At 41.7% G+C, this 25,137-nt stretch overlaps 1 protein-coding gene across 3 annotated transcripts; it reads right to left on the minus strand.

Annotated features, from left to right (window-relative positions):
* Nucleotides 1-731: 731 nt before the first annotated feature.
* LOC110489701 (protein phosphatase 1 regulatory subunit 16A) lies at nucleotides 732-19,626 on the minus strand. 3 transcript variants are annotated; one of them, XM_090199389.1, is made up of 13 exons: nucleotides 19,568-19,626; nucleotides 18,897-19,040; nucleotides 10,149-10,218; nucleotides 8,866-9,956; nucleotides 7,850-7,920; nucleotides 6,946-7,091; nucleotides 6,486-6,589; nucleotides 6,143-6,267; nucleotides 5,712-5,837; nucleotides 5,338-5,413; nucleotides 5,020-5,149; nucleotides 4,697-4,859; nucleotides 732-4,552 (listed from the first exon to the last, which is right to left on the minus strand). In XM_090199389.1, exons 4-13 carry the CDS (start codon nucleotides 9,116-9,118, stop codon nucleotides 4,070-4,072), a joined length of 1,677 nt encoding a protein of 558 aa, XP_090055515.1. In that variant the 5' UTR covers nucleotides 9,119-9,956; nucleotides 10,149-10,218; nucleotides 18,897-19,040; nucleotides 19,568-19,626; the 3' UTR covers nucleotides 732-4,069. The 3 variants fall into 3 exon arrangements, with proteins under 3 accessions (XP_090055515.1, XP_090055516.1, XP_021418152.1); XM_090199390.1 differs by lacking the exon at nucleotides 19,568-19,626 and having other exon boundaries at nucleotides 10,149-10,214; nucleotides 18,897-19,565; XM_021562477.3 differs by lacking the exon at nucleotides 19,568-19,626 and having other exon boundaries at nucleotides 18,897-19,150.
* Nucleotides 19,627-25,137: the final 5,511 nt, after the last annotated feature.

Consider the following 25,137-nt stretch of genomic DNA (forward strand, 5'->3'; position numbering starts at 1 on the left):
CATCCAGTCTGTCATCAAACTATGTCAGTACTACTACTCCTAATCTCCATAAAGGCCTCTTATACCAAACAGCACATCTGCAGACCTCCAAAATTCTGATTTGCATAAAGCTCAAAGGCCTTGGTTGTCATATACCCTTATTGTTTGCATTACTGGGTTTCTCTCACACAAGCTTGAGGACAAGTGTTGTCAAAGCCACAGTCAGTACATAAACTGAAAGAGAGAGGGGGAAGGTAGTTGAGGCAGGGGTAGACTGAAGGACAGGCAATGTGTCCATTACTAGGGGTCAGTACTATAGGGTACATCTGTCCTCCAGCATATGGTAGAATATCATCCCGCAGCCTCACACCACCCATGTCTTCACAACACAGAGACAATACATAAACAAAGGTGAGGGGAGAAACTGGTATTGCCTGGATGTCTAAGAGGCATGTGCTGGGCCAAATGACTGGGCTGTAACATTTATTTTGAACCTTTATTTAACTAGGCAAGTCAGTTAAGAACAAATTATTATTTACACTGACACAATCAGTAGTGTGTGTGCATTTGTGCTGTGTGTGTGTGTAAAGCTACGAGAGCTCACATCAGAATTACACCTAGGTGGTGTAAAGAATGGAAGATCTTATGTGCCAATTCACTGTACAATTCCACCACTAAGGGGTAATGTTTACTGTATCCATATGTACTATAAACATGAAAGAAGCACATAAAATACAAGGAAAAACACACACTCAAGTTTGACATAATATATTTATTGTATAATATATACAAAGGCTCTAGATTTGTTTTAAGGTGATTAAAATGAAGGTATCAGAAATACATTGACAGGTAAGCTACTGTAGGTCCTTGATCAGTCTGAGTCCTTCCACATTCCCCATCCCACACAAACAAGAGGGTCCCCCTTTTATGGTTCATCTTCATTAGCTGGACAGGAAAGACAATGAACTCCAGGAACCTTCAATATTTCAACCATTCATATACTCAGTGCAGTAACTTTCATGTACAATAGAGAGAAGGAAACTGGTGTGAATGTTGAGCAGCATGGTTTTCTTCCCTCAGTGTCCCCCTGCTGGCTTGAAGAAGTTATGTAGCAGATGAAGGACGCTCCACATACACACACTACAGCACCAGAAGTATGTGGACACCTGCTCGTCGAACATCTCATTCCAAAATCATGGGCATTAATATGGAGTTGGTCCCCCTTTGCTGCTCTAACAGCCTCCACTCTTCTGGAAAGGCTTCCCACTAGATGTTGGAACATTGCTGCGGGGATTTGCTTCCATTCAGCCACAAGAGCCTTTGTGAGGTTGGGCACTGAGGTTGGGCAATTTGGCCTGGCTCGCAGTCGGCGTTCCAATTCATCCCAAAGGTGTTCGATGGGGTTGAGGTCAGGGCTCTGTGCAGGCCAGACAAGTTCTTCCACAACGATCTTGACAAACCATTTCTGTATGGACCTCGCTTTGTGCACGCCGGCATTGTCATGCTGAAATGGGAAAGGGCCTTCCCCAAACTGTTGGAAGCCCAGAATTGTCTAGAATGTCATTGCATGCTATAGCTTTAAGATTTCCCTTCACTAGAACTAAGGGACCTACCCCGAACCATGAAAAACAGCCCCAGACCATCATTCCTCCTCATTCCTCTTATACAAAAATCTGAGAAAACATGACTTTTTAAACAGGCAACAACCATACAAATGATGTTCTACATTAAAACAAACAAATGTCAATGTGTAATTGAGGACTGAGTTCCATTATGGAAGGAGACATTTCAATAGTACATTTAGGAGAGAGTCAAAGGCATTTAGTCCCATACTTCACATCAATCAGAATTCCACACGGTCTATGTGGAACTTTGTGCAAGCAATGCAAACTATTTACACTTAGCCAATCAACCCTACAGTAGGCACTTACTGTTGACAAACCATCACATTGACAAGGCTAACCAAGATGGTCTGTCAGTTGTTCTGATGCCCCCTTCATTTCATTAAGGCAGCAATGTAGAATATACTGGTTTCTAGGCAGGAATGGTTTGTTGTAAAGGAATGGTTGAGGTCAATCTACTCCATACACAAAAATATAATACATTTTTCAGTATTATATTTCATTTTTCACTGCCCTAAGGTTATTATTGATTGGATAACTATCTACTATTTATGTTTACATTTTTTTTTTTCATTCCTTTTGAGGTGGGTGCGCACTGTACGGAACACCGGAAGAACTATCACTGTGAATCATTGTAGTTTGTGTGTGAAATAATCCTGTAAGGGATGGGTTGCCAAATTGTGTTGACACAAAAATGAAATGTCATTAATATCCACAGAGTGTACAAGACATCAGGAACACCTTTAATATTGAGTTGCACCCCCTTTTGCCCTCAGAAGCCCTTTTGCCCTCAGAACAGCCTCAATTTGTCAGGGCATGGACTCTACAGGGAGTCAAAAGCGTTCCACACGGATGCTGGCCCATGTTGACGCCAATGCGGTCCACAATTGTGTCCTTTGGGTGGTGGACCATTCTTGATACACAAGGGAAACTGTTGAACGTGAAACCCAGCAGCGTTGCAGTTCTTGACACACTAACCGGTGCGTCTGGCACTTACTACCATACCCCGTTCAAAGGCACTTAAATATCGTCTTGCCCATTCACCCTCTGAATAGCACACATACACAAGCCATGTCTCAAGGCTTAAAAATCCTTCTTTTACCTGTCTCCTCCCCTTCATATACACTGACTGAAGTGGATTTAACAAGTGACATCAATAATGGATCATAGCCTTTACCTGGATTCATCTGGTCAGTCCATGTCATGGAAAGAGCACGTGTTCCTAATGTTTTGTACACTGTGTACATCCCTATTCACAGCATAGAAATAGTTTAAATAGAAATGCCTATAAGAAGTCATTTTATCCTGAGGTGGGACAAACACCATGACAAAAACACAATTTATATTAATTTGAATATTAGATAATCTCTTACAATCATTTAGAAAACAAAACCCTTGTTTACAAATTGCACCGTAGAAAATGTAGGTTCTTAGTGCACTGGAAGAGTATGTTGATTTACGAACAAAAAAACAATTTTGAGAACAGTGCTGAATGCTGATCAGTAGAAAGGCAGGGAAATAGCACTTGTCTACACATGTGTAAATTTGATGCAAATTCAAACCAACAAGAAAGAGAAACCATCATCTACAAACACTCCCACTTCTGTACCCTGTCAACAGACAGACTGGTGTGAGTGTGTATAGAAAACAAATAACACCAACAAATGCCATTATTATGTACCCTTTTGTATCACTCTCGATCCTAATCTCTCCTTCTCTTAAATCCATTTACTGTGCATATCTCAAATCATGCTCAGTCAATCATGAGTAGAAAATGATCATTCATTGGTCCGATTTTCAGCTTGAAAAAAAATAAAGTAAAATAATCAGCTTTGGTTCATTCACGCTTCTCTAGCCCCTTTCTGCTTTAAATGAGCAAATCTTATTCATTTAAGTCAGATGGCCAGTTCATATATAATATGCTTGATATGAGAAAACGCTCTCTTTTGATTGAATTGCCTCAAACAAACATGGAAAAAAGGGATTAAACTGAAGAAAGTACTCCGTGCTATTGAAGGAGTAATACTGGAATCTGTAGTTCTCTTAGAAGCCACCAGGTGGGCACATAAGGTCTCTCTCTATACGAGGTCCATAGATATGCAGAGCAATATCCATGTATGTAAATCTCTGGCTCTGGCCACACCCTTATCAACAGAGGAACGTTAAGTGCTCATATATTGGAAAATGTTTTACATTTTGTTACATAAATCTTGTTTTAGACATTTCAGGAAGGAGGGCTAAAAATAAATCCGTGCAAGAAGATGGAATGTATAACCACATTGACCAAAATGGAGAGTAGACCAAACATTCAATGGCATGTAATTGATGGAAGTAGGCGCTTAAATCCAACTGCAATGAATCCTTAAACGTATATCTGGTGGTCACCGTAGCGTTTTGAAATCATTTTTGATTGTTACACATCAACCACTTTCATTTCCAGTCAGGCAGGTGTTTGGAAGTGTTTGTCCCTACATGAGTCCACAGCAGGGCTCCTTGGTGTTGTTGGAGGTGTCCTCCTCTGGGGCTTGTAGTTTGAGCAGGGGCGGGTCCCCGCTGGCTGGGGTGAAGTACACAGTGCTGGGGGAGGCCACCTCTGTGCTGGGTGTCTCCTGGGCAGCTCCGGATGGGGTCCCATCCTGCAGAGGGGCGGGAGGAGGGGGCATCTCCTCTGGAGGGGGTGGGGCTGGGTACTTGTTGAGCTTGGCTGCGGCCCGCTGGCGTTTCAGGTCCGCTAGTGTCTGGTGGGATTTCTCCCGGGTCATGCTGTCCTCTGCCTCCCCGGTCCCCGAGGCAGGGCTCAGCTGGTAAGAGGCGCTGCGGTCCATCCGGCCTCCGCTCCACTGCTCCCCTGGGACTGACGCCGACAGGGCCAGGGGAATCCCACCGTTCCCCAGATTGAACTTCCTCTCCCCTCCCTCGTCATCCTCCCCCCTCGACATGGCACCTGCAGCCTGAGAGAGCCAGCGCAAGAGAGTTAATATGACACATTCACCTATCAACTCTGAACCATATCATCTATTCTCAGTGTTAATTGAACATGGTAGCAGTTTGTCCTGGTGTTGTTGCTATGACAGAAGTAATACAGTACCACTCACCATGGCAACATGCTGGTGGAGCTCGTTGTCAGTCTGTCTGTCCTCGTCGTCGTCCTGCGGCTCGGCTTGCCGGCCTCTCTCCTGCCACACCATGGCCTCCTTGTGGTGCTCCCGCCGGTACAGGCTGGAACGCTCATTGATGCTCACACGCCGCACCACCTTACTGCTCAGACAGGGGGCGACAGAGAGAGATACTGTAGATACAGCTACAAGCTGGAGAGAGTGACCGTAGCTTGAGGGTTTTACATGTGTCTAAGGAGGCAAAACCATTATCCTATCCCCTCAATTCTTGAACTAATCCTCTCTCTTGTCCCCCCTCTCACCCTCTGCTGCCAGTGCTGGAGGCTCGTCTCTGCAAGGTGCCCTTGTGTCGGTCCCGACTCTTCATGATGGCATCGTGTTTGTGCTTCAGCTCCATCAGCTTGGCTCTCACCTCCTCGTCCGCACACACATCTGCCACGGACAGAAAACACAACAGGATCAGGACATGTCATCCCCATTCAGGATTTCAGTCCCTCTGAAACACGTTTATGCTGTGTCTGGACAACAATTATCTACCAAGACAACAGTAAGTTAATCTATACTGTCATTGCCCTTCACATCTACACAGTCTCTGAGGGGGTTGATAGTTGTGTTCTTACCCAGTGGCGTCTCTTCCAGAACGGACTTGGTGTTGAGACTGGCCCCATGAGCCACCAGCAGCTCCACCATCTGGACCTGGGGAAACAAGACACACCAGCATGTTCAGGTTTGTCAGGCAATACAGCCATTTAGCATAGCATGGCATATTTGACATTTTAGTCATTTAGAGGACGCTCTTATCCTGAACAGGAGCAATTAGGGTTAAGTGCCTTGCTCAAGGGCACATCAACATATTTTTCACCTAGTCAGCTCGGGGATTCAAACCAGCAACCTTTCGGTTACTGGCCCAATGCTCTTAACCGCTAGGCTACCTGCCGCCCATAGCATGACAGTTGAGAAAGGGGGACGTAGCTTCTTGTGCGGCACTACTGACCTGTCCCCAGCAGGAGGCGGCATGGAGTGGTGTCCAGCCGTCTGTGTCCTTCTCCTCCACTTTGGCCTGGTGCTCCAACAACAGCTCCCCTACCAACAGGTAGCCGTTAGCCGCCGCTAAGTGCAGCTGGATGTGAAGTGAGACAGAGGACAGATTGTTACACGGTCAACCTTTTATACCAGTGGTGAGGTGAATCTATGGATGAGACTAGAAGTTCAAACCTTAGTGCTGTTTGTAAGTAATGTAACAGTTATTCCCAGCCAAGTGTGTTTTCAGGTGTATTTTAAGGTTTACAGGGGGGGTATTCAAAATCCTACCCTACAAGGTCCAGAGTACTTCTGGTTTTATCTGATAATTAATTGCACCCACCTGTTGTCCCAGGTCTAAAATCAGTCCCTGATTAGATTTTTTTTTACAGATTAGTGTCTCACCAGTGTGGCCCCATTGTCATCCTGAGCGTTCAGGTCCGCACCACTCTGGACCAGCACTCGAAGGTCCGTCAGCATCTCCATCTCCTTAGCCCCACGACACTGGTTTATACGGTCCTGGGTTATACCTGCACAGGTACACAGGAAGTCAACACAAGACCATTTGACTAGGACCGATTTTTAGTAAGGGTCATGGTGGGGATCGCAACTGGGAAGAGAAGGGCTAGGTAGCTAAGGATGAAGGCTCAAGGCTGTAGTCATGGCATGAGAATGATTGGGAGTAGTTGGGAATGCAAATAGAGGATATGGTTGTGGAGAAGGAGAGGATGTCGAGTTGGGTTCTGACCCTGCTCTGCCATGACCATCTCTAGCAGCTCCAGCGTGGCCTCGTCCTCACAAAGGTCATAGGGCATGTTGCCATCAGCGTTGACCGCCAGCATCTCTGCACCACTGGACACAGACAAGGAGAACGTTACATCAGGAGACAGGGACTCATTATACCAGTGGCACATGCATCACCATCACATGTAGCTGAAATACAGTATATTCACTGACACACAGTGGTAATTTACTGTAGTAAATGATAAGGATGTCCTAGAATTGTAACCATATGTTTATATGATACGATAGTGCCTATGAAGAAAGGCTAAGAATAGATTTTGGGGAAGTTCAACCATCATACTTAGTTACTCAAACTTATTTTTCCAAGTCTAAGTAAAGTAGTACATTGTAACTGTGTACATTTCTGTGACCAGCAGTACAGCGAGAGAGTGTGTCACATTGAAGGGTTTCTAAATGTGACTCACGACTGCACCAGGAGCTGCACCAGGGCTGTGTGTCCACAGGTGGCAGCAGCGTGGAGCGGCGTCCACAGCTCACTGTCACAGGCGTTCACACTGGCCCCGGCGTCCAACAGACACTGTACCAGCTCCACAAAGTCATCAATGCAGCACTGCAGGGGGGGCAGACAGACAGACAAACCAATGAATACATGCTCACCTACAGTGTTCTACCATCAGTAAGTCAACTGCAGTGTAAGCTGAATTTGCATAGGCCCAGGCCTCCAGTCGTTTACTAAGTAAAACACATTCACTTTTTTCAAAGGGAAGAAATAATTAGATAGTACTTACAAAGAGAACACTGTTCTCTCTAGTGACACTGATGTGTTGACAGTGTGTGTTAATGTGTATATGTAGGGTCTGTGTCATTTTGACTTACAAAGAGAACACTGTTCTCTCTAGTGACACTGATGTGTTGACAGTGTGTGTTAATGTGTATATGTAGGGTCTGTGTCATTTTGACTTAGAAAGAGAGCAGTGTTGTTTCTTGGTGGTGTTCGTAGAACTTTCCAAACAACACAGCAGTGCTATGAAGGGAAGCATAACTAAACTTATCCTCCCCAATGGTCTAGGAATGTAAGCAAGAGCCTTGGTCCAGAGCAGCAGTTACATGTCTAGCCCTAGAAGCAATGTGAAAACGCTCTACAGTGTTTACATAAACTGTGATGTTAGTTAGACAAAACAGACAGATAGACACAACAGACAGTACTTACAGTTCTGAGAGCTGACAACACAAAACAATGCACACACAGGCTGACCTGTTGGTGTAGGTGGTCACAACTGTCTGTACCTGGTGTGTGTGTGTGTGCGAGTGTGTGTATATGTTTGAGAGTATGTGTTTAAGAGTATGTTTGAGTGTGTGTGTGCACACCTGGTGCAGGGCAGTGAGTCCGTCCTCGTTGTACAGATCTGGACTGACTCCACCGTTCAGCAGTTCCCTGACTGCAGAGAAACACAATCACAACAGCGTGGCCGTTACTCACTAAGCTATGCTACGAATCCTAACTTCAGATAGCCTCTGCTCTTGTAATGCAGGCAAAAGTTAGTTACGAGTGACCACTATAATTAACCATAATCATGTGTGGAAACAATAGCACCATTGAAACCAAATGCCTGGTCTGACAAGTTTAGAAGTATGACGCGTCTCACACGAAATATGCATGAATCATTTCCTATACACAAGTACAACTTTTAACAATTTCATTGAACATTTTACAAAAACACATTTACTTGAGGAACAGTGCCGATGCAAAGTTAGTTAACAGAAAGACTGCACAAACAGTCATTCTGTTAACAATCATTGTTTTTTGTTTAACATACATTTTAAAGTGAGAAATCAAAGTCTCAGCATCACTGTTATTGTGGAATTGCCCTTGTGTTTATAGAGTAGTTGTACTGTGTAATTCATGCTAGCCTACTTGGAAGAACAGCAACCATAACAACAGTGAGGGTTATTTAAGGCCCTAGGAGGTGTGCTATATGGCCAATATACCACAGCTAAAGGCTGTTCTTAATCACGATGCAAAGCAGAGTGCCTGGACACAGAACTTAGCCGTGGTATATTGGCCATATATCACAAACCCCCGAGGTGCCTTATTGCTATTATAAACTGGTTATTAGAGCAGTAGAAATACATGTTGTCATACCTGTGGAATACAGTCTGATATACCTCGGCTTTCAGCCAATCAGCATTCAGGGCTGGACCCACCCAGTTTATAAAGTGGGATAACCTCTATGGCTGGTTTCCCAGACATGGAATAGCCTAAGCTTAGTCCAGGTCTAAAACACACTTTTAATAGTGAATCTCCATTGAGCATGTTTTTTATTCCAGGACTAGTCTTTATCTGTGTCGGTGAAACCAGCCCATAGTGGTGTGGACTGACTCACCTTCCTCCAGGTCATTGCGGGCTGCAGCCTCCAGCAGGGTGATGTTGTTGGGGAAGACCACCCTGCGCGTGCGCCCCTTGTTCTTGTCCACTTTCTGTCCGGCCTTGCCCCCGCCACGGGCCGTATCCTTGTCCATCTGGGCCCAGCCCTTCAGCTGCTGGGCGCGCCGCTTCTGGGCGTGCTTCAGGCGCTCCGTGGCACTCAGACGCCCAACCGTGGCCATCTCACCGAGCAGCTCGCCGTGCTCCGCCATGCCACACCACCGCCCACCTCAGACTTCCTACACCTCCCGTTTCACTGTTCTGATCTGGTTCTGGGTTTTATCAGTTGAAAGTGAACACAAAAATAATCAAAGATGCTGGAAGATCAGGTGGCAGACATCTCCACGGTGTAAACGTCCAAGTCGGTATTCTTTGTGTGAGTAACAGAGAATCAATTTCTCTTCCATGGGCCTATATGCTTTAAAGACTATGTATGGAAATTCAAGACCTGAGAACCAACTGGTTCTTACTCTAGATCTTTATGGAACATCTCCTGCTGGAACAGATCCATCCAGATTACTGAACCACGTCTCTGTCCTTAAATCCTGTGTTCCTTCCTGTATTCCTCTGGGTTGGAGGGAGGGGGACCGAAACAGTGACACTACTTCACCTTTGTCCCCGTCAGTGCCAGCAATGCAACCATTGATGGTTAGGCCTACACTCTCTGGGAAGTGGACCCAACACACAAGTCCCCGGGTGGGAGTCCATACTGAGAGCTGTGGTGCAAACCTTGAAGTGAAGTGGTTACTTAGAGTACAAACTCAGCATCTAAGAGGAACCAGGTCACATTGTTCAATGTGATAATAAAATATAAACAGAGATTTGGACTAATACTGCATAGAGCTTGTTTTTAGAGTGCAGTAGTATGAGAGAATGTAAGGGCAGGGGTTGGTCAGAGGTGGGGGATGCATGGGGATTGCATCACTTCTAGTCCTGTAATAGGCCACTGCAGGTGGTGCTTCGGGAACCAGGAAGAGTTAGGCATCAAAGCGTCTCAAGAATCCATTGTGCTTCTTAGAATACAGAACATTCTACTCCCTCCCCTGACACCTGCAAACAGAAAGAGAAAGGGGGATACCTAGAACAACAATGCATTCAACTGAAAATGTGTCTTCTGCATTTAACCCAACCCCTCTGAATCAGAGAGGTGCGGGGGGGCTGCCATAATCAACATCCACGCCATCGGGTGGAACAGTGGGTTAACTGCCTTGCTCAGGGGCAGAACGACAGATGATTTTCTACCTTGTCAGCTTGGGGATTCGATCCAGCAACCTTTCGTTTAGTGGCCCAATGCTCTTACCCGCCAGGCTACCTGACAGAGGGAGAGAGTGTGTGTGAGTGTGATATTCAGAGAGAGAGAGAGCCCTGTTACAGTAATGTACACAACCTGCCCTCCTAAGCATGTTATCTGGAAGCTGTACGCTCCTTATCCTCCACTCCCACTACTCTATCCCAGGGAAACCGGAGATGGGACGCCTTTCATTAATGATTGACACCCTGCCTGCCCTGCGTATGCCCCCTCAACTTCAGCACAGCACGCTCTGTGGTTGGTTAGTGTAAGAGAACGGATCAGGAAGGGATTCTGTAGGGTGTTAATTAGTCAGGCGGTAGTACTAGTAACTAGACAATGGTTTGGGTGCTAAGTGCTAGGCTAGCAGTGGCCCTCCTGGCTGTCACCAAGCCCTCTGTCCCTCCCTTCCCATTTATCCAGGTAAGTAACATCTCACACCAGCCGCTCTTTCCAGGCACCTCATCCATTATTTAGCCTGGCCTGTGAGTCGCTGAGAGGAAGGTCAACTAGACGCACTCAGGGAGATAGAGGGAGCAGTTGCTTACAGGCAGGCCCAGCTTAGACGGAGACCACTCAAGTCCTAACAGAGGGGACCAGGTCTGGGACTGGAAAAAGACATCAAATATCTTGTAACATAGACAGGAAAGATGGCATCACAAACACATGGCACTTTTGGCTACATTCAAGTATACCTATGGTGAAACTACAGAGACCACTGTGTTGTGACCTTACTGCAGCCTACAGCAGTGGTAATCAATGTCGGGGTCGCGACGAACTGCAGTGGGGTCGCCAACATTTAAAACAAATTAGTGAGACAATATACAATCGTTAATGAGAAAGAATTAGAAAAAAATGTATTGATTTCTTTTCATTTTGATAAGAAATGAACATGTAATGAATTTAAGTTTATTTGTTGAATTAAAAAGTGTCCCCCACTGAAAAAGTTGGAAAACAACTGGCCTACAGTAGTCTTGAATGAATGCTTTAGGGACACTTCTGTCACTATGGCTTCAAACTATATTTAGGATGACCTTTCCTTTGTCAGTGCCCAGACCACAATGTAAGGATTTCCTTGGATTCAAATCAGAATGTTTATCCTACACACCCGCACACACTAACAAAGTGGCACAGAGTATACCGGTATTCCTATTAAAATATAATGAGGCCCTACTGCAATATAGAGGCCAGGGCCACACCTTCCTTGATCCCCAATCACAGAGAACTGAACTTTGTTCCTAAACAAGACCTAGCTACAGAGACACCAAGCAGCCATAAACAGACAGACACCTGCTGCTGACACACAGGCTGTCGATGTCTAGTGTGTTCACACTCCACGGAACAGCTCGTAATCAGTGCACAGTAAGAAACCGGAGGGATGGTGCCCGGTTTCCACTACAGTAAACACAGAAAGAGAATAATCCTTATTTACAGACTCTTAAAGTGATGCTCTAGAACTTTGTATAATTTTAGCCAGTAGTGTTGAAAGTGGTGCTCACGAGCCAAAATGGGTACTCGTTTTTTGTGTACCACATCATCTAATTGTGTACTACGTCATCCATTTTGTATGATATGTTACAAATCCGATTTGTACAATATGTTACGAATTTGTTGTGCTTAAGATCCCAGACTCCATCTTTAAAGATGGACTCTGCAGTAGGTGCTGCCCCGCCACCGTTGTTTTTGCTGCTGCATTATGGTAAAAAAAAATAAAACAATTTAAATGGTGCTCTGCTATCAAGAGTGCAATGAAAAAAGTGTTGTTTTCAGTAGCTTCTTTGTTGTTGTAATATCACAAATGGACGTGACAATTTCAGCATTAAGGATTCCAGCTTTAAGGAGATTTGAGAAGAAGATCCCCACAATCCCTTTAGGATCAGCACAGAAGAACTAAACACTTCAGGTAAATCATAACGCTTAAAATAAAAAAATAAAAAGAGCACAAATGAGCACGTGACATCTTATTCAACACCACCAATAGCCAATAGCTAGGCCTATATTTTAATGTACTTCTCTCATCAGAAAAACAAAAGGGATGAAGTGATGAAGACACAGAGAACTACTGGTCTGTATGCGTTTGTCCTCTGAATCACAGATCATTGGCCGACCTCACTTGGAACACACAACTCCATGGGACTCAGGGACATAATAGCTTTCTATGCATGTCTGTGTTGAAAAGTCGTGAGCCTGTTCAGTTGCAGTGTGTTCAGAAGTGATATGTGATGTCGTAGCAGTAGGCTACATCTTTGTACGTAAAGATGGCTTAATCACGAAACCTCTAACTACCGCTTCCTGCCTAATCTCATTGTCTTTGGCTGACAGTGTTCCCAGTAATGCTGTCAATCACCAAGGATATAAACACCACCACTATATCTTAAGACCAATAGTGACCATGAAACCTAGCCTATTTAAAATCACACTTGAACAATGGCAATGAAACCTACAAAAAGGGTCTCCTTTCACCCTGAATAGCCAGTAGAATACACCTAGATCTCAACTTATGATAACAATAAAAAAAGAGATCATGCTCATATTTCTGGGAATATACTGTGCCTGGTATCTCAAAGGTCATTTTGAAAGTGATAGCTGAATTACATAACCAAACATCGTAATGAACTCAGGGCTCTGCCTGGGGTCAGGAAACATGTTGGCGCCTATGGATCAACTCATGACCCTTTGTGTACACAAGGTTGAGGCGGATGGAAGACATCCTTTATAGAGCGAGTCACAGAGTGAGTTTTAGGCCGGAAGGACATCCTTGCCCGTCTGTTGCAGTTCAAATGCGAAACATAAAGCACACCAAGTCACAGCCAGTCAGTCGAACAGCGAGTAAGTCTGGAACAGAAGCAGATCAGTATGTGTACTTTAGCCCAGCACAGACTGGCACAGTGGCCCACAGCGAGGTTTAGCACAATAACAGCCACTGTGCCTCAACTCAGAGAACCTCTCTACCCTGTAAAGGCATCCACATGCTTCCCACCTGAAACAGTTCGGTAGAGTTTGTGCATATATTATGACAACATTTTGTTACGTTTTTGTTTTGGACTTTGGTGAGGGTTTCTTCGGCTGTTCTGGCACACAAAACTAATTCTGGAGGCAAGCCGAAGTTCAGAGCTGAAGTCTACGCCCCTTCGTCGGTGATTGGTCAACAGCAGCGATTCTTCAATAAAGTCTGTTGTCATTCAACGAGAGACGACTCGTTTTCATGCACATTTTTTCATTGACAAATACTGCACCAAACATCTTTGTTAGATGTAAAATCTCTTTAGTAAAAACTTCAAAAATAATGTAATTTCTTGAGTCATCTTATTTTGACTGACACTTCACAGCCAGTTGGCTCTGTTCTGTGAAGGGAGTATCTCGTACAACAGCGTTGTACGAGATCTTCAGTTCCTTGGCAATTTCTCACATGGAGTAGCCTTAATTTCTCAGAACAAGAACAGACTGACGACTTTCAGAAGAAAGTTATTTGTTTCTAGCCATTTGTAGCCTGTAATCGAACCCACAAATGCTGATGCTCCAGATACTCAACAAGTCTAAAAGGCAAGTTTTATTGTTTCTTTAAAATCATCAAAACAGTTTTCAGCTGTGCTAACATAAATTGCAAAAGTGTTTTCTAATGATCAATTAGCCTTTTAAAATGATAAACTTGAATTAGCTAACACAAAGTGCCATTAGAACACAGGAGTGATGGTTGCTGATAATGGGCCTCTGTACACCTATGTAGATATTCCATTAAAAATCAGCCACTTCCAGCTACAATATCCATTTACAACAATAACAATGTCTACACTGTATTTCTGATCAATTTGATGTTATTTTAATGGACCAAAAAAATTTGCTTTTCTTTCAAAAACAAGGACATTTCTAAGTGACCCCAAACTTTTGAACGGTAGTGTGTATGTATATATGTATGTATGTATGTAAACACATATACATACAGCCGTTGTCGGGTTATGAGTGAAGTAGGCAATTTAACATAGAGGTAACGGGAGTACCCTACCTCGCCGTGTGTATATGCTGCCTCTCGGCTACAGTTAATTCTAAGCCGAACTTTACCGCAATCATGACTAGGTTGATTCGTGGAAATAAAAGTAGAGGCTTTGTCAACCATAAATACCTTTCATATATAAAGAAAAGTCTGCAAAAAGTTGGCGGGATGCTGAATTTGGCAGAAAAAAAACACCTTGGTGTTTAGTGTGTGTGATGGCTGAGTGGCTATTAATACAGTCGATAGAGGAGGGAAGATTAAATCAGGGTTCATTTACTGGTAGACTGGGAGGGACGCTCTCTCCTCTATCTCAGTTCATTTAGGCAACTGGGCATATTTCAATAGATAGTAAAACCTACTGTACTCTGGCAGCAATCAGATTACAGTTTATCATACATTTTTTATGGGCATACCACTTCGTAGGCCTACTGAACTTTTCACAATGTCACCCTAACCATACCCAATACAGGGAAAAATATATAAATGCAACATGTAAAGTGTTGGTCCCTTTTCTCATGAGCTGAAATTAAAGGTCCCATAAATGTTCCACACACACAAAAAGCGTATTTCTCTCAAATGTTGTGTACAAATTTGTTTGCATCCCTGTTAGTGAGCATTTCTCCTTTGACAAGATAATCCATCCACCCGACAGGCACGGCATATCAAGAAGCTGATTAAAAAACATTAGCATTACACAGGTGCACCTTGTGCTCAGGACAATAAAAGGCCACTCTAAAATGTGCAGTTTTGTCAAACAACACAATGCCACAGATGTCTCAAGTTGAGGAAGTGTGCAATTGGCATGCTGACTGCAAAAATGTCCAACAGAGCAGATGTAAGAGAATGTAATGTTAATTTCTCCACCATAAGCCACCTACAACGTCCTTTTAGAGAATTTGGCTGTACGTCAAACTGGCCTCACAACCGCATACCACATGGTGTGTGTGTGGGGGGGGGGGGGGGGGGGGGGGTAGGAGTATTTTTGTCTGTAATAAAGCCCTTTTGTGGGTAAAAACTAATTCTGACTGTCTGGACCTGGCTCCCAAGTGGGTTGGGCCTATGCCCTCCCAGGACCACCCATGGCTGCCCAGTCATGCGAAATCCATAGATTATGGCCTAATGATTTTATTTCAATTGACTTATTTCCTTCTATGAAGTGTAGCTTAGTAACATCTTTTAAATTGTTGCATGTTGTGTTTATATTTTTCTTCAGTATATTAAAAGCTGGATAGGAATGTTATTTTTCAGGTTGGGCATGCACCACACAGAACGCACTGCAACTGCCTCTGCAACGCAATGCTTCAAGGCAAACACAGCGTTACATTGGAAATGAATGTACTTCTGGTGTACCAAAATGCATTGACGCATTTCTCTGGTATCAAATTATATTTCAACAAAATAATGTTGCAGGAATGCTAATCTTATTGGTTTCTAACAGAAACATTTTCAGAACAATCTGAGATGGTGGGTGTCAATCCTCTTTCTGGTGATTTTTGAGGTGGAACGACCCAGGTTATAGGCTTCTGGGCACCTGCGTTCTTCATGTATCATCGGTGTACTTTGAGTTTGGTCGGTAAATGCTTGAAACTGTTTACAGGAGAGCCACCATCAATGAGTCATTGACTCAGTTTGGGCAGGGAGGGCCGGTGGTTCTGTGGAACAAATCACTCAGTGACTGGCCCTCACTATGAATACTCACACATTCATGTGTTTGGTGTGGTTTAGTCCCCAAGTGAAAAAGCAAATGACTTAATTTGCCTACAAATCATAAAACAAATTTGTGCATAAATGAGTTACAGTTTAAGGCCTACAGAGGAAGGTTTTCAGAAGGACTGTTATAGGGCAAACAAAGGGATTACTTCATAACCAATAGGCCTAAGTATTTGGTTTATGACAAAGTCAATGTCAAAATATGTCTGAGATCTGATTAAAGCAGCGTTATAGGCGATAAGATTAAATAAAGAAACATAGCCTAAGTTGGTAGTGCTACAGTCAGAATGATAGGCCTAGTTGAACATACCTGTAGGCTACATTTAGGCCTAAAACGTATTTCTGTTCCATCAGAGGACAGAAAGAACCAACCTTGCCTGACAACTCAAACTGAATTCTTCCGCTGCTCTAGCGTTCTCAAATACTTCACTCTGAGACTGCCATCATTGAAGTCATTAGTGGTGAAGTCAAAATGAGGGGTGTTGTACAAAACAAAGCCATCAGCGATTGGAACATCTTTAACCAATCAGAGTATCAAAGCCAATGAAGAATTCTCAAAACCCTGCTATACCCACGTGTGTTCTGGCTCTGGCCCAACCCATTGGTTTCTGGGACCAATCTTCCATTCTAGAAATCATCAGGGAGGTTCATCCAGAATCATTGGGCATGGTGTAGCATTTGGGCGTAGTGTTTTGCCAGAGAAAATAGTTTGGGTAGCCAGGCAAGAACCAACCCCATGTACACTGTGTCTGTGGCTTTCATGTAGGCTAACAATGCTGAATCAATGGTTGGTGTTATGGAATGATCCTGCCACTTGAACCACTGCCCAGTGGTCTAATCTCCTGTTCAATATTCCTAAAGGCTTTTTTTTCCATCCCCAGCTTCAATGTGCAATTGGTTTAATGTGCAATTAAAAAGACAAAGCTGAGGAAGAGAGAGATCATTAGGCTATATAGTAGTTAGAGATGGATCAATGACAGCCAGGTTAGTAAAGGCTATACTGTCTGGCTCCTTTGAAGAATGGACATTGTTCCCAATGGTTAGGCCTATATTGATTAAGGCAGAGAAAATAGGAGCTAGTATTGTTTATTCAATAGTTGGATAAGACTTGATTAAGTAGGGGTCTCTTTCCTTTCTGTATGAAAACTGTGCTGCTCAGATAAAAGACCTTAAAAACCTTACCCTCGTTCAAAAGAGTCAGCCACTGAGCAAGAGCAGAAGTTTACATAAGCCAGTGTGTGTGCCATGTCACAATGTGGCCTAGGATATTGTGTTCTCAGATCTCCAGAATCTGAGATAGCATACAATTGTGAGTGCAGCAGCATTGTGTGCGTGCTACTCAAATAAATGTACTAGTTGTAACTAGGTCTGTGACGATTGTGGAATTTGGGGTAATGATTAATTGTCATGCAAATGGCCAAGGTTATTGTCATAATTGTTATTTTTGTTGACGTTTTTTTGTTGTTGCTTGCAATGCATCTCTGACAAATAGCTACGAGAAACCTAATTAATACAACACCGCTTTGGTGACGCCCCGGTCTAAAAAACAAATGGTTTTGACTGCTTGGAACTTTTTTAAATTAAGCTGTTCTGCTCGTAAAATGACTACGAACTTGACCAACTTCATGTAAAAACGTAAAACTGCTATTGGATAAATTATATCTACTTGGATATAATGTTGATCCACCCCCCACCCTTCTCCTACAATTAATATGTATTAAGACATTTTTTTTATCCACGGTCATTGTCCATAATTGTCTGTTATACGATTAATTGTGCCAGCCGTAGTTGTAACTTTTAGATATCTCTAAGCACAATAAGAAATGTGACCTGCTTGCTTCCTCTCTTTCCTAGAAAGATTCTTAATGAAAACAAATAAAATGGAAGTAACCAAATAAATGTAACACGGACCTTAGTGAAGGGACTGCCGCCATAAGAATGAGAAAGGCACTTAGCATCTTAAAGCATTGGCATTCTTATAACATAAACTCTATGGTTGCTATCCTGTTGGTCCTGGACACACACAAAAAACACTAACATACAACTCATAAAGTCAGACTATGCAGAAGAATGCATGGCCAAATTCCACCACACAGCTCATAAGTGGCTAAACTCAGAATAAAGACTTACATTTCTATTTGAAAGTAAGGTATTACATGTATGCATCGATCTAGGCTTCTTTACCTGGTACCTAGTGAGCAAAACAACAGTTCTGCACCATATTGATTCACAACACTGAATCATGAGCTATTAAAAAATGACCTACTGAAAAATGCAAGTAAACTGCTTCATGAATTGAACCTGTTAACAACAGTCTACAATGATCTAAGAAGTTGTCCACCAAAAATAACAGGAGATGCTAGATTGCAGTGGTCTTAAGGGATAGGTCCATTCTATTAATTAAGTTTAAATTATTGAAATGCCAGCTACCCTGTTTTCAAGAGAATGCCGTGTCTCAAACAATGATTTTATATAATGGTTTATATACATCATTGTTCTCAACCGATGTGTCTGATGACAGACCAATACATTAAAATCCTTAAATAGTAAGCAAATTCTGCTTCACTGGGTAGATGTTAGCAGATTACTAGCACTCTACAGCTAGGTAACACAGGCGAACTAGCTAGGATGCTTGCTGCCTGGTTTCACTGAATGCGAGTAATTCAGTCAAAAATAGACTATATTATATTCCGGTCACATAACTCTGTAGCTAGCTGCTGAATAAGTTGTGTGACCATAAACAACTATTTTTATAATATCGCTTATCATAACCTTCTAACATCCAACATGCCCGCTCTATCCGTGACAGCAATCTGTTAGTCATTAACATTTTGTAATGCCAATTAATTAGCAACACAGTAGCATCCACGCTAGCCTGCTAACGTTAGTTTACACAGCTCACTTACCCGTCCTCATTCAGCCCCGGTAAAAGTTTGCTTTGGGTAACTCAAATGTCAACCTTCAAATGTACTGGAGATTAAAAACAAGACTTGTTGCTTACCTGTGACGTTAATTCAGTCTGACAGCAGCACAAACTCGTATCCGTGTTCTCAGCCCGACTGAACCCGATCAGCTGTTCTGTCCCCAATCCTCCGGGGAAATGCTTTTCCATAACAACCACTGTGCTGTCATCGAAAGGTGCCCACTAGAGGGAAACATTGCTCAGAGCAAACTCTAGAAATGTAAATGCTGTAAACCGAGTGCAATGTTTACTATGGGACGTAACTGTAATGTATAATGACTCTCACCAAACTATTTGACAACAAAATCCTACGTAAACTTAGTCTCACATTTTCTGACCTTTTCCTCTAAAATTCATTCAAAATAACAGCTGTCTGAAAAATACTGCAGCCCACCTGGAGCATCTGCTTATGCTCCATATAATGTACATCTAAATGTATGTTAACAAAAAAATATGGACTCGTCATCAAGGGCAGAACATTTCCCCCAATGACATACACTGTAAAAATATAGCCTACCAAAATAATAAATTGTTGAAGGTTCGTATGAATTCAATCACTTTCTGACTGCACCCCTTTAGATTTTAACGAAACCTTCCAAACATGTTTGGTCGTGGTAGAGGTCAGAAAGTTACTTTTTGGAACCCAATGCCAAAACATTCAGGAGAAAGAGGTGCTCAAAGTCGACCCATTTTGCATACCCCACACTTACATGAGACTTGCCTGGCTACTCAAACTCCTTGCGCCGGCCAAACGCTACGCCACGCCCAGGGCCGTTAGTTTCTACTCCTCAACTAAGTATTTAGCGAACATACAGTGCATTCGAAAAGTATTCAGACCCCTTGACTTTTTCCACATGTTGTTGTTACAGCCTTATTCTAAAATTGATTAAATAAATAAAAACTCATCATCAATCTACACACAATACCCCATAATGACAAATCAAAAACAGGTTTGTGTGTAGATTGATGAGGGGGAAAAACAATTGAATCAATTTTAGAATAAGGCTGTAACAAAACAAAATGGGTAAAGGGTCAAGGGGTCTGAAGACGTTCTGAACGCACTGTAGAGCAGCAGAATAATTCATTTTGTCGTCAGGCATCCACGACACATCCATGTCTTAATCACTGAGGAAGATTAACGGTTGAGTTTAATACAATTTGAAATCTTAGAAATAGGGTTGTCAAACTATTTTATAATTTCTTGAGAGAAAAAACACAACATTGTAATTTAATCTTCAACGTCAATTGTCAAAAAAGTGTGAACTCTGATTTTTTTGTCATTTTCAGATGTTGTAGCTTAGACCCTATTTTACAACGTCTGAAGTGTTTGTGTTGTGCCCATCATCAGTTGAGAACAATGATGTATATAAACCATTATATATAAATCATTGGTTGAGACACAGTATTCTCTTGAACACAGGGTGGGTGTCATTTCAATAACAGAAACATAATGAATAGAATGGCCCTATCCCCTAAGACCACTGCAATTTAGCTGGTACACTATTGAAATGGACATTTAATTCGATTTTTAAGTTTCAATTACTGACATAAAGATGGCCACCAGCAGAGGTATAAAATACTTAAGTAAAAATACTTTAAAGTACTACTTAAGTCGTTATTTATAGTTGACAAATTTTACTTTTACTTCACTAACATTTCTAAATAAAATAATGTACTTTTACTCCATACACTTTCCCTGACACCCAAAAGTACTCGTTACATTTTATATGCTTAAGAGTACTGGAAAATTGTCCAAATCACACACTTTATCAAGAGAACATCCCTGGTCATCCCTACTGCCTCTGTTCTGGTGGACTCACTAAACACAAATGCTTCATTTGTAAATTATGTATGAGTGTTGGAGTGTGCCCCTGGCTATCCATAAATGTTCAAATCAAGAAAATTGAGCCATCTGGTTTGCTTAATATAAGTCATGTGAAATTATTTATACTTTTACTTTATTTTGATACTTAAGTATATTTTAGCAATTTCATTTACTTTTGATAGTTAAGTATGTTTAAAACCAAATACTTTTTGACTTTTACTCATGTGGTATTTTAATGGGTGACTTTCACTTTAGCAATTTTCTATTAAGGTATCTTTACTTTTACTCAAGTATGAGAATTGGGTACTTTTTCCACCATTGGCCAGCAGTCCACCAACCATCAAATATCAACTTGAATGGGAATGTCTATTCTAATATCTATATTTCTATCATTTCAATAGGTTTTCTATGGAATATTTACAGTTTATTTTAAGACAATGGATATTCCAACTCACGTCAACATTCTCCGATGTGTGGACCTCTAACCATCTTTGTGGTACCATTTGATAGTCAACATTTGTTTTCATTGACATTTTAGTTCATGTATCAGCCAAAACATGACACCCGCTCTGTATTCAAGAGCATGCTGTTTTTCCACCAATGGTGGGCACAACACAAACACGTTTGATGACGCAAAATAAGGCCTCTAAGCTACAACATACACTACCGTTCAAAAGTTTGGGGCCACTTAGAAATGTCATTGTTTTTGAAAGAAAAGCAACATTTTTGTCAATTAAAATAACATCAAATTGAGACATTGTAGACATTGTTAATGTTGTAAATTACTATTGTAGCTGGAAACGGCTGATTTTTTATGGAATATCTACATAGGCGTACAGAGGCCCATTATCAGCAACCATCACTCCTGTGTTCCAATGGCATATTGTGTTAGCTAATCCAAGTTTATCATTTTAAAAGACTAATTGATCATTAGAAAACCCTTTTGCAATTATGTTAACACAGCTGAAAACTGTTGTTCTATTTAAATAATCAATAAAACTGGCCTTCTTTAGACTAGTCGAGTATCTGGAGCATCAGCATTTGTGGGTTCAATTACAGGCTCAAAATGGCCAGAAACAAATAACTTTATTCTGAAACTCATCAGTCTATTCTTGTTCGGAGAAATGAAGGCTATTCCATGTGAGAAATTGCCAAGAAACTGAAGATCTCGTACAACGCTGTGTACTACACCCTTCACAGAACAGCACAAACTGGCTCTAATCAGAATAGAAAGAGAAGTGGGAGGCCCAGTGCACAACTGAGCAAGAGGACAAGTACATTAGATTCTCTAGTTTGAGAAACAGACTCCTCACAAGTCCTCAACTGGCAGCTTCATTAAATAGTACCCGCAAAACAACAGTGAAGAGGTGACTCCGGGATGCTGGCCTTCTAGGCAACATGAAACAAATCAGAGTTTACTCGTTTTTAGATAAGGTTAGAAATAAAATATTTTAAAAAACGTTTATCTTTTTAAAGTGATGGTAGGGTGGTGTATGCAAAAAGGCTCCATTTTGAGCTCCTCTATCACCTGAGTGTGATTAAAATCATATGGAAAGAACCTGAAACATACCATACAGTGATATGAAGAGTCTCCTACCCTATCAGTGATAAGATATGTTCTTGACGTAAGACAGAGTCTGTGAGCAGGTAATGTGGGGGTAGGTACAGTATGTTATCTTTTACAGCTGTAAAAAGGAAGGGTGTTGTACCTATCAGAGAATGAACATAGCTAAGGGCAGGATAATAAAACTGAGAAGGGAGTGATTTAGTTGATAGTTGTCAGATAGTTGCATAGGTATCAAAACATCGTCTGATGTTCATCTAATGAGATTTAGTTAACATGGTCTAGTAAATTTGACCTGAATCAAAACTTTTTTTTAAATGTAGTAGGTCCTGAGCCTAAACTTATTTGATATATAGTAGGGCCTTAATGAAAATGTAGTAGGTCCTGAGCCTAAACTTATTTGATATATAGTAGGGCCTTAATGAAAATGTAGTAGGCCTATTCTGCTTATGTGAAGGGTCCACTGACTGCTCAAGGTAGGTTGGACTGATAGAGAATCCTGGGAAAAGTCCCAGGCGGGGACAATCTGCTGAACTACTGACCTCCCCGGTCAACACTGGAGTAACATTCTGCAGAGGACTAGACACAGGAGATGTGAAGCTTCTCTTGTAGTATTTCACTCAATGACTGATGCGTTGGGAATTATATAATCATGCAATCCCTGTGTTTTCTAAATTGTTCTGTGATCGGTGGGGAAATGATATTTTATTGTACTTGTTGAGGCACCATTGTTTAGATATGATCAGAAATAAGAAGCTCGGGAAAAGAAAGATGACAATTATTTCATGAAGTGTACTGATTCAAGATCACTTAAATAGGATATTGGGATTGCATGGTTTTTGTTCATGTGGATCATCCATGCTGTGCAATGCCCTCAATTTCTACCTCTCACACCAAAATCTTTGTCTGTGTCTTATCCAAACCAGAGGATTGTGCATCCTGACTGAGAATCCCTTTAAAATGTCTGCAGTTGATTCAGACATGGAATTTGTCCCTTATTTCAAAGCTTCAGGGGGACAAAGACAGAGACTCCTCTCTCCCAGCAGGACTAAACCTGCTCTCTTTAGTCCTGACATCCGTACACCCCATTCCAATCCTGTACTCTATTCATTGGCACACCGTTTTCACTATCCAACCAAAACCCATTTTGTCTCTTCAACATCCTGGAAGTGATTGCAGCATGTATTCAAATCTACCTGTCCTTTGAATAAGGAATAGTGTGCAACTTGAATATATTTGTCAAAGTTTAAGTTTCAATGTTTGTTAGCAAACCTCACAAAAACTGCAGATGTGAACTCTTAAAATACACAATGAAGTGAACTTGAGTATTTTGGACAAACTATATATATCTGTATAATTTCTGTCATTTTGTAGAGATCCTCATACTTGCCATTGCACCACAGTGTAACTGCAAAAACACGGCACATTTATTGACTTTTAGGCCTACTAGAGAGCAGTAACATTTTGGACACACCTATTATACTTCATTTTCTCATTTTAACAGTAATCAGGGCACAATACCAAAGTATCTATTTTGGCCTGAACATTGTCTCTACTCAAATGTCCTAACGAGTTTCTGAACAGCGGAGAATAAAATGTTAGTTCTTCTTTAGTAACTATATCACATCATTATTCTATAAATACCAAATGAACCAAGGACATTTTAGTTTCATAATACTTTCAAAATTGTGTTTGTCATGGAAAACGTGTCAAAAACATAATTCATAATAGATTACAACCAATTGGAAACAAGAGATCACATTGGAGCAATTAGAACATGTGCCAGCCAGGTGAGGACAGCATGAATGCACAACGGTCTCCTGTACCTTTCCATATTATCTTCACTCTAATTTGAAACATTTGACTTTCGATTTCTACACGGTAAGATCGAAGACATGATGGTTGACATAAAAAAAAAAACACTTCAGGCCTAGGCTACATAAAACACACAATAGGCTAAAACTCCTTTCACACTTTCATATTTATACATTTATTTATTTATTCGAAATGTATTTATTAGAAAGTGCAATTTTCTCCCCATATTGGTCTGCTTAATTGTCTCAATGGGCCCAGTTAATTAATTGAAACTTTCACTTGGTTAGATAGCCTTCATCATAATGTGGCCTTTAACAGCTTCTGCATTGCCTATATTTAAATTAATCCTGTGCATAAATCGGAACGAGATGATATCCCCACCACTTGGCGATCATGGATGGTGTTGAATCGTCGATTGTATGTCCTCGCACGCTAAATAGTAGGCCATCCCTGAAACGAGACAGTCAGTCTGTCTGCCAATGAAAATCTGGCTAATCCAACTTGTTTTCACGGTCTTGCTGAGAAGTAAGGGCTTGGGCATTAGCACTACATTAACTTTCACAAAAGAGGCATGCATTCCCGAAACTACTCTTTCACGTTGGACTCGCACTGCATATTCTCAAGGGACTTCCTACTGTGCGCAAATAGCCTACACCCCAACTGGTACGCTCCTGCACAGTCCCTGCGTTTGAGTACTCTCAGAAGTTTTAATATGCTTTTGAATAAGAACATCTATTTTAATTATACTGACACATGCAGGCTACTGCCAGTGCCCATTAGGCTAGTCTGCCTACTGTTTTATATATTTTCAAAATATGCAATCGGACATATTTTAATAATTACACGCAGAGCCATATATTTAGATAATAAATATATATTTTATAATAGGCTACAATAATATATTGTTTTGTAATAAATATGGTGTACAGGACTGCCTATTTTTTCCGTGCAGTTACTATAGCCCAATGTGATCTAGTACTTTTTGGGCCACTAGTTGACAATTTGTCACAATGGCACAACAAATCAGCAACACAATTAATGAGAAGTACGCCTAATATTTTGAATTGACATGATCT

Source organism: Oncorhynchus mykiss, chromosome 15 (genome assembly GCF_057628025.1).
Source record: "Oncorhynchus mykiss isolate SJ-2025 chromosome 15, ASM5762802v1, whole genome shotgun sequence".
In the NCBI taxonomy this organism is placed as follows: domain Eukaryota; kingdom Metazoa; phylum Chordata; class Actinopteri; order Salmoniformes; family Salmonidae; genus Oncorhynchus; species Oncorhynchus mykiss.

What these genes read in the sequence shown, in the direction of transcription:
- LOC110489701 (XM_090199389.1), bottom strand. Translation starts at nt 9,118, where the DNA reads ATGGCGGAGCACGGCGAGCTGCTCGGTGAGATGGCCACGGTTGGGCGT. An exon ending in GACTCACTGCCCTGCACCAG is followed by an intron (nt 7,092 to 7,849) that starts GTGTGCACACAC and finishes CCCCCCCTGCAG; the next exon opens with TGCTGCATTGATGACTTTGT. An exon ending in ATGACAATGGGGCCACACTG is followed by an intron (nt 5,838 to 6,142) that starts GTGAGACACTAA and finishes CTTCACATCCAG; the next exon opens with CTGCACTTAGCGGCGGCTAA.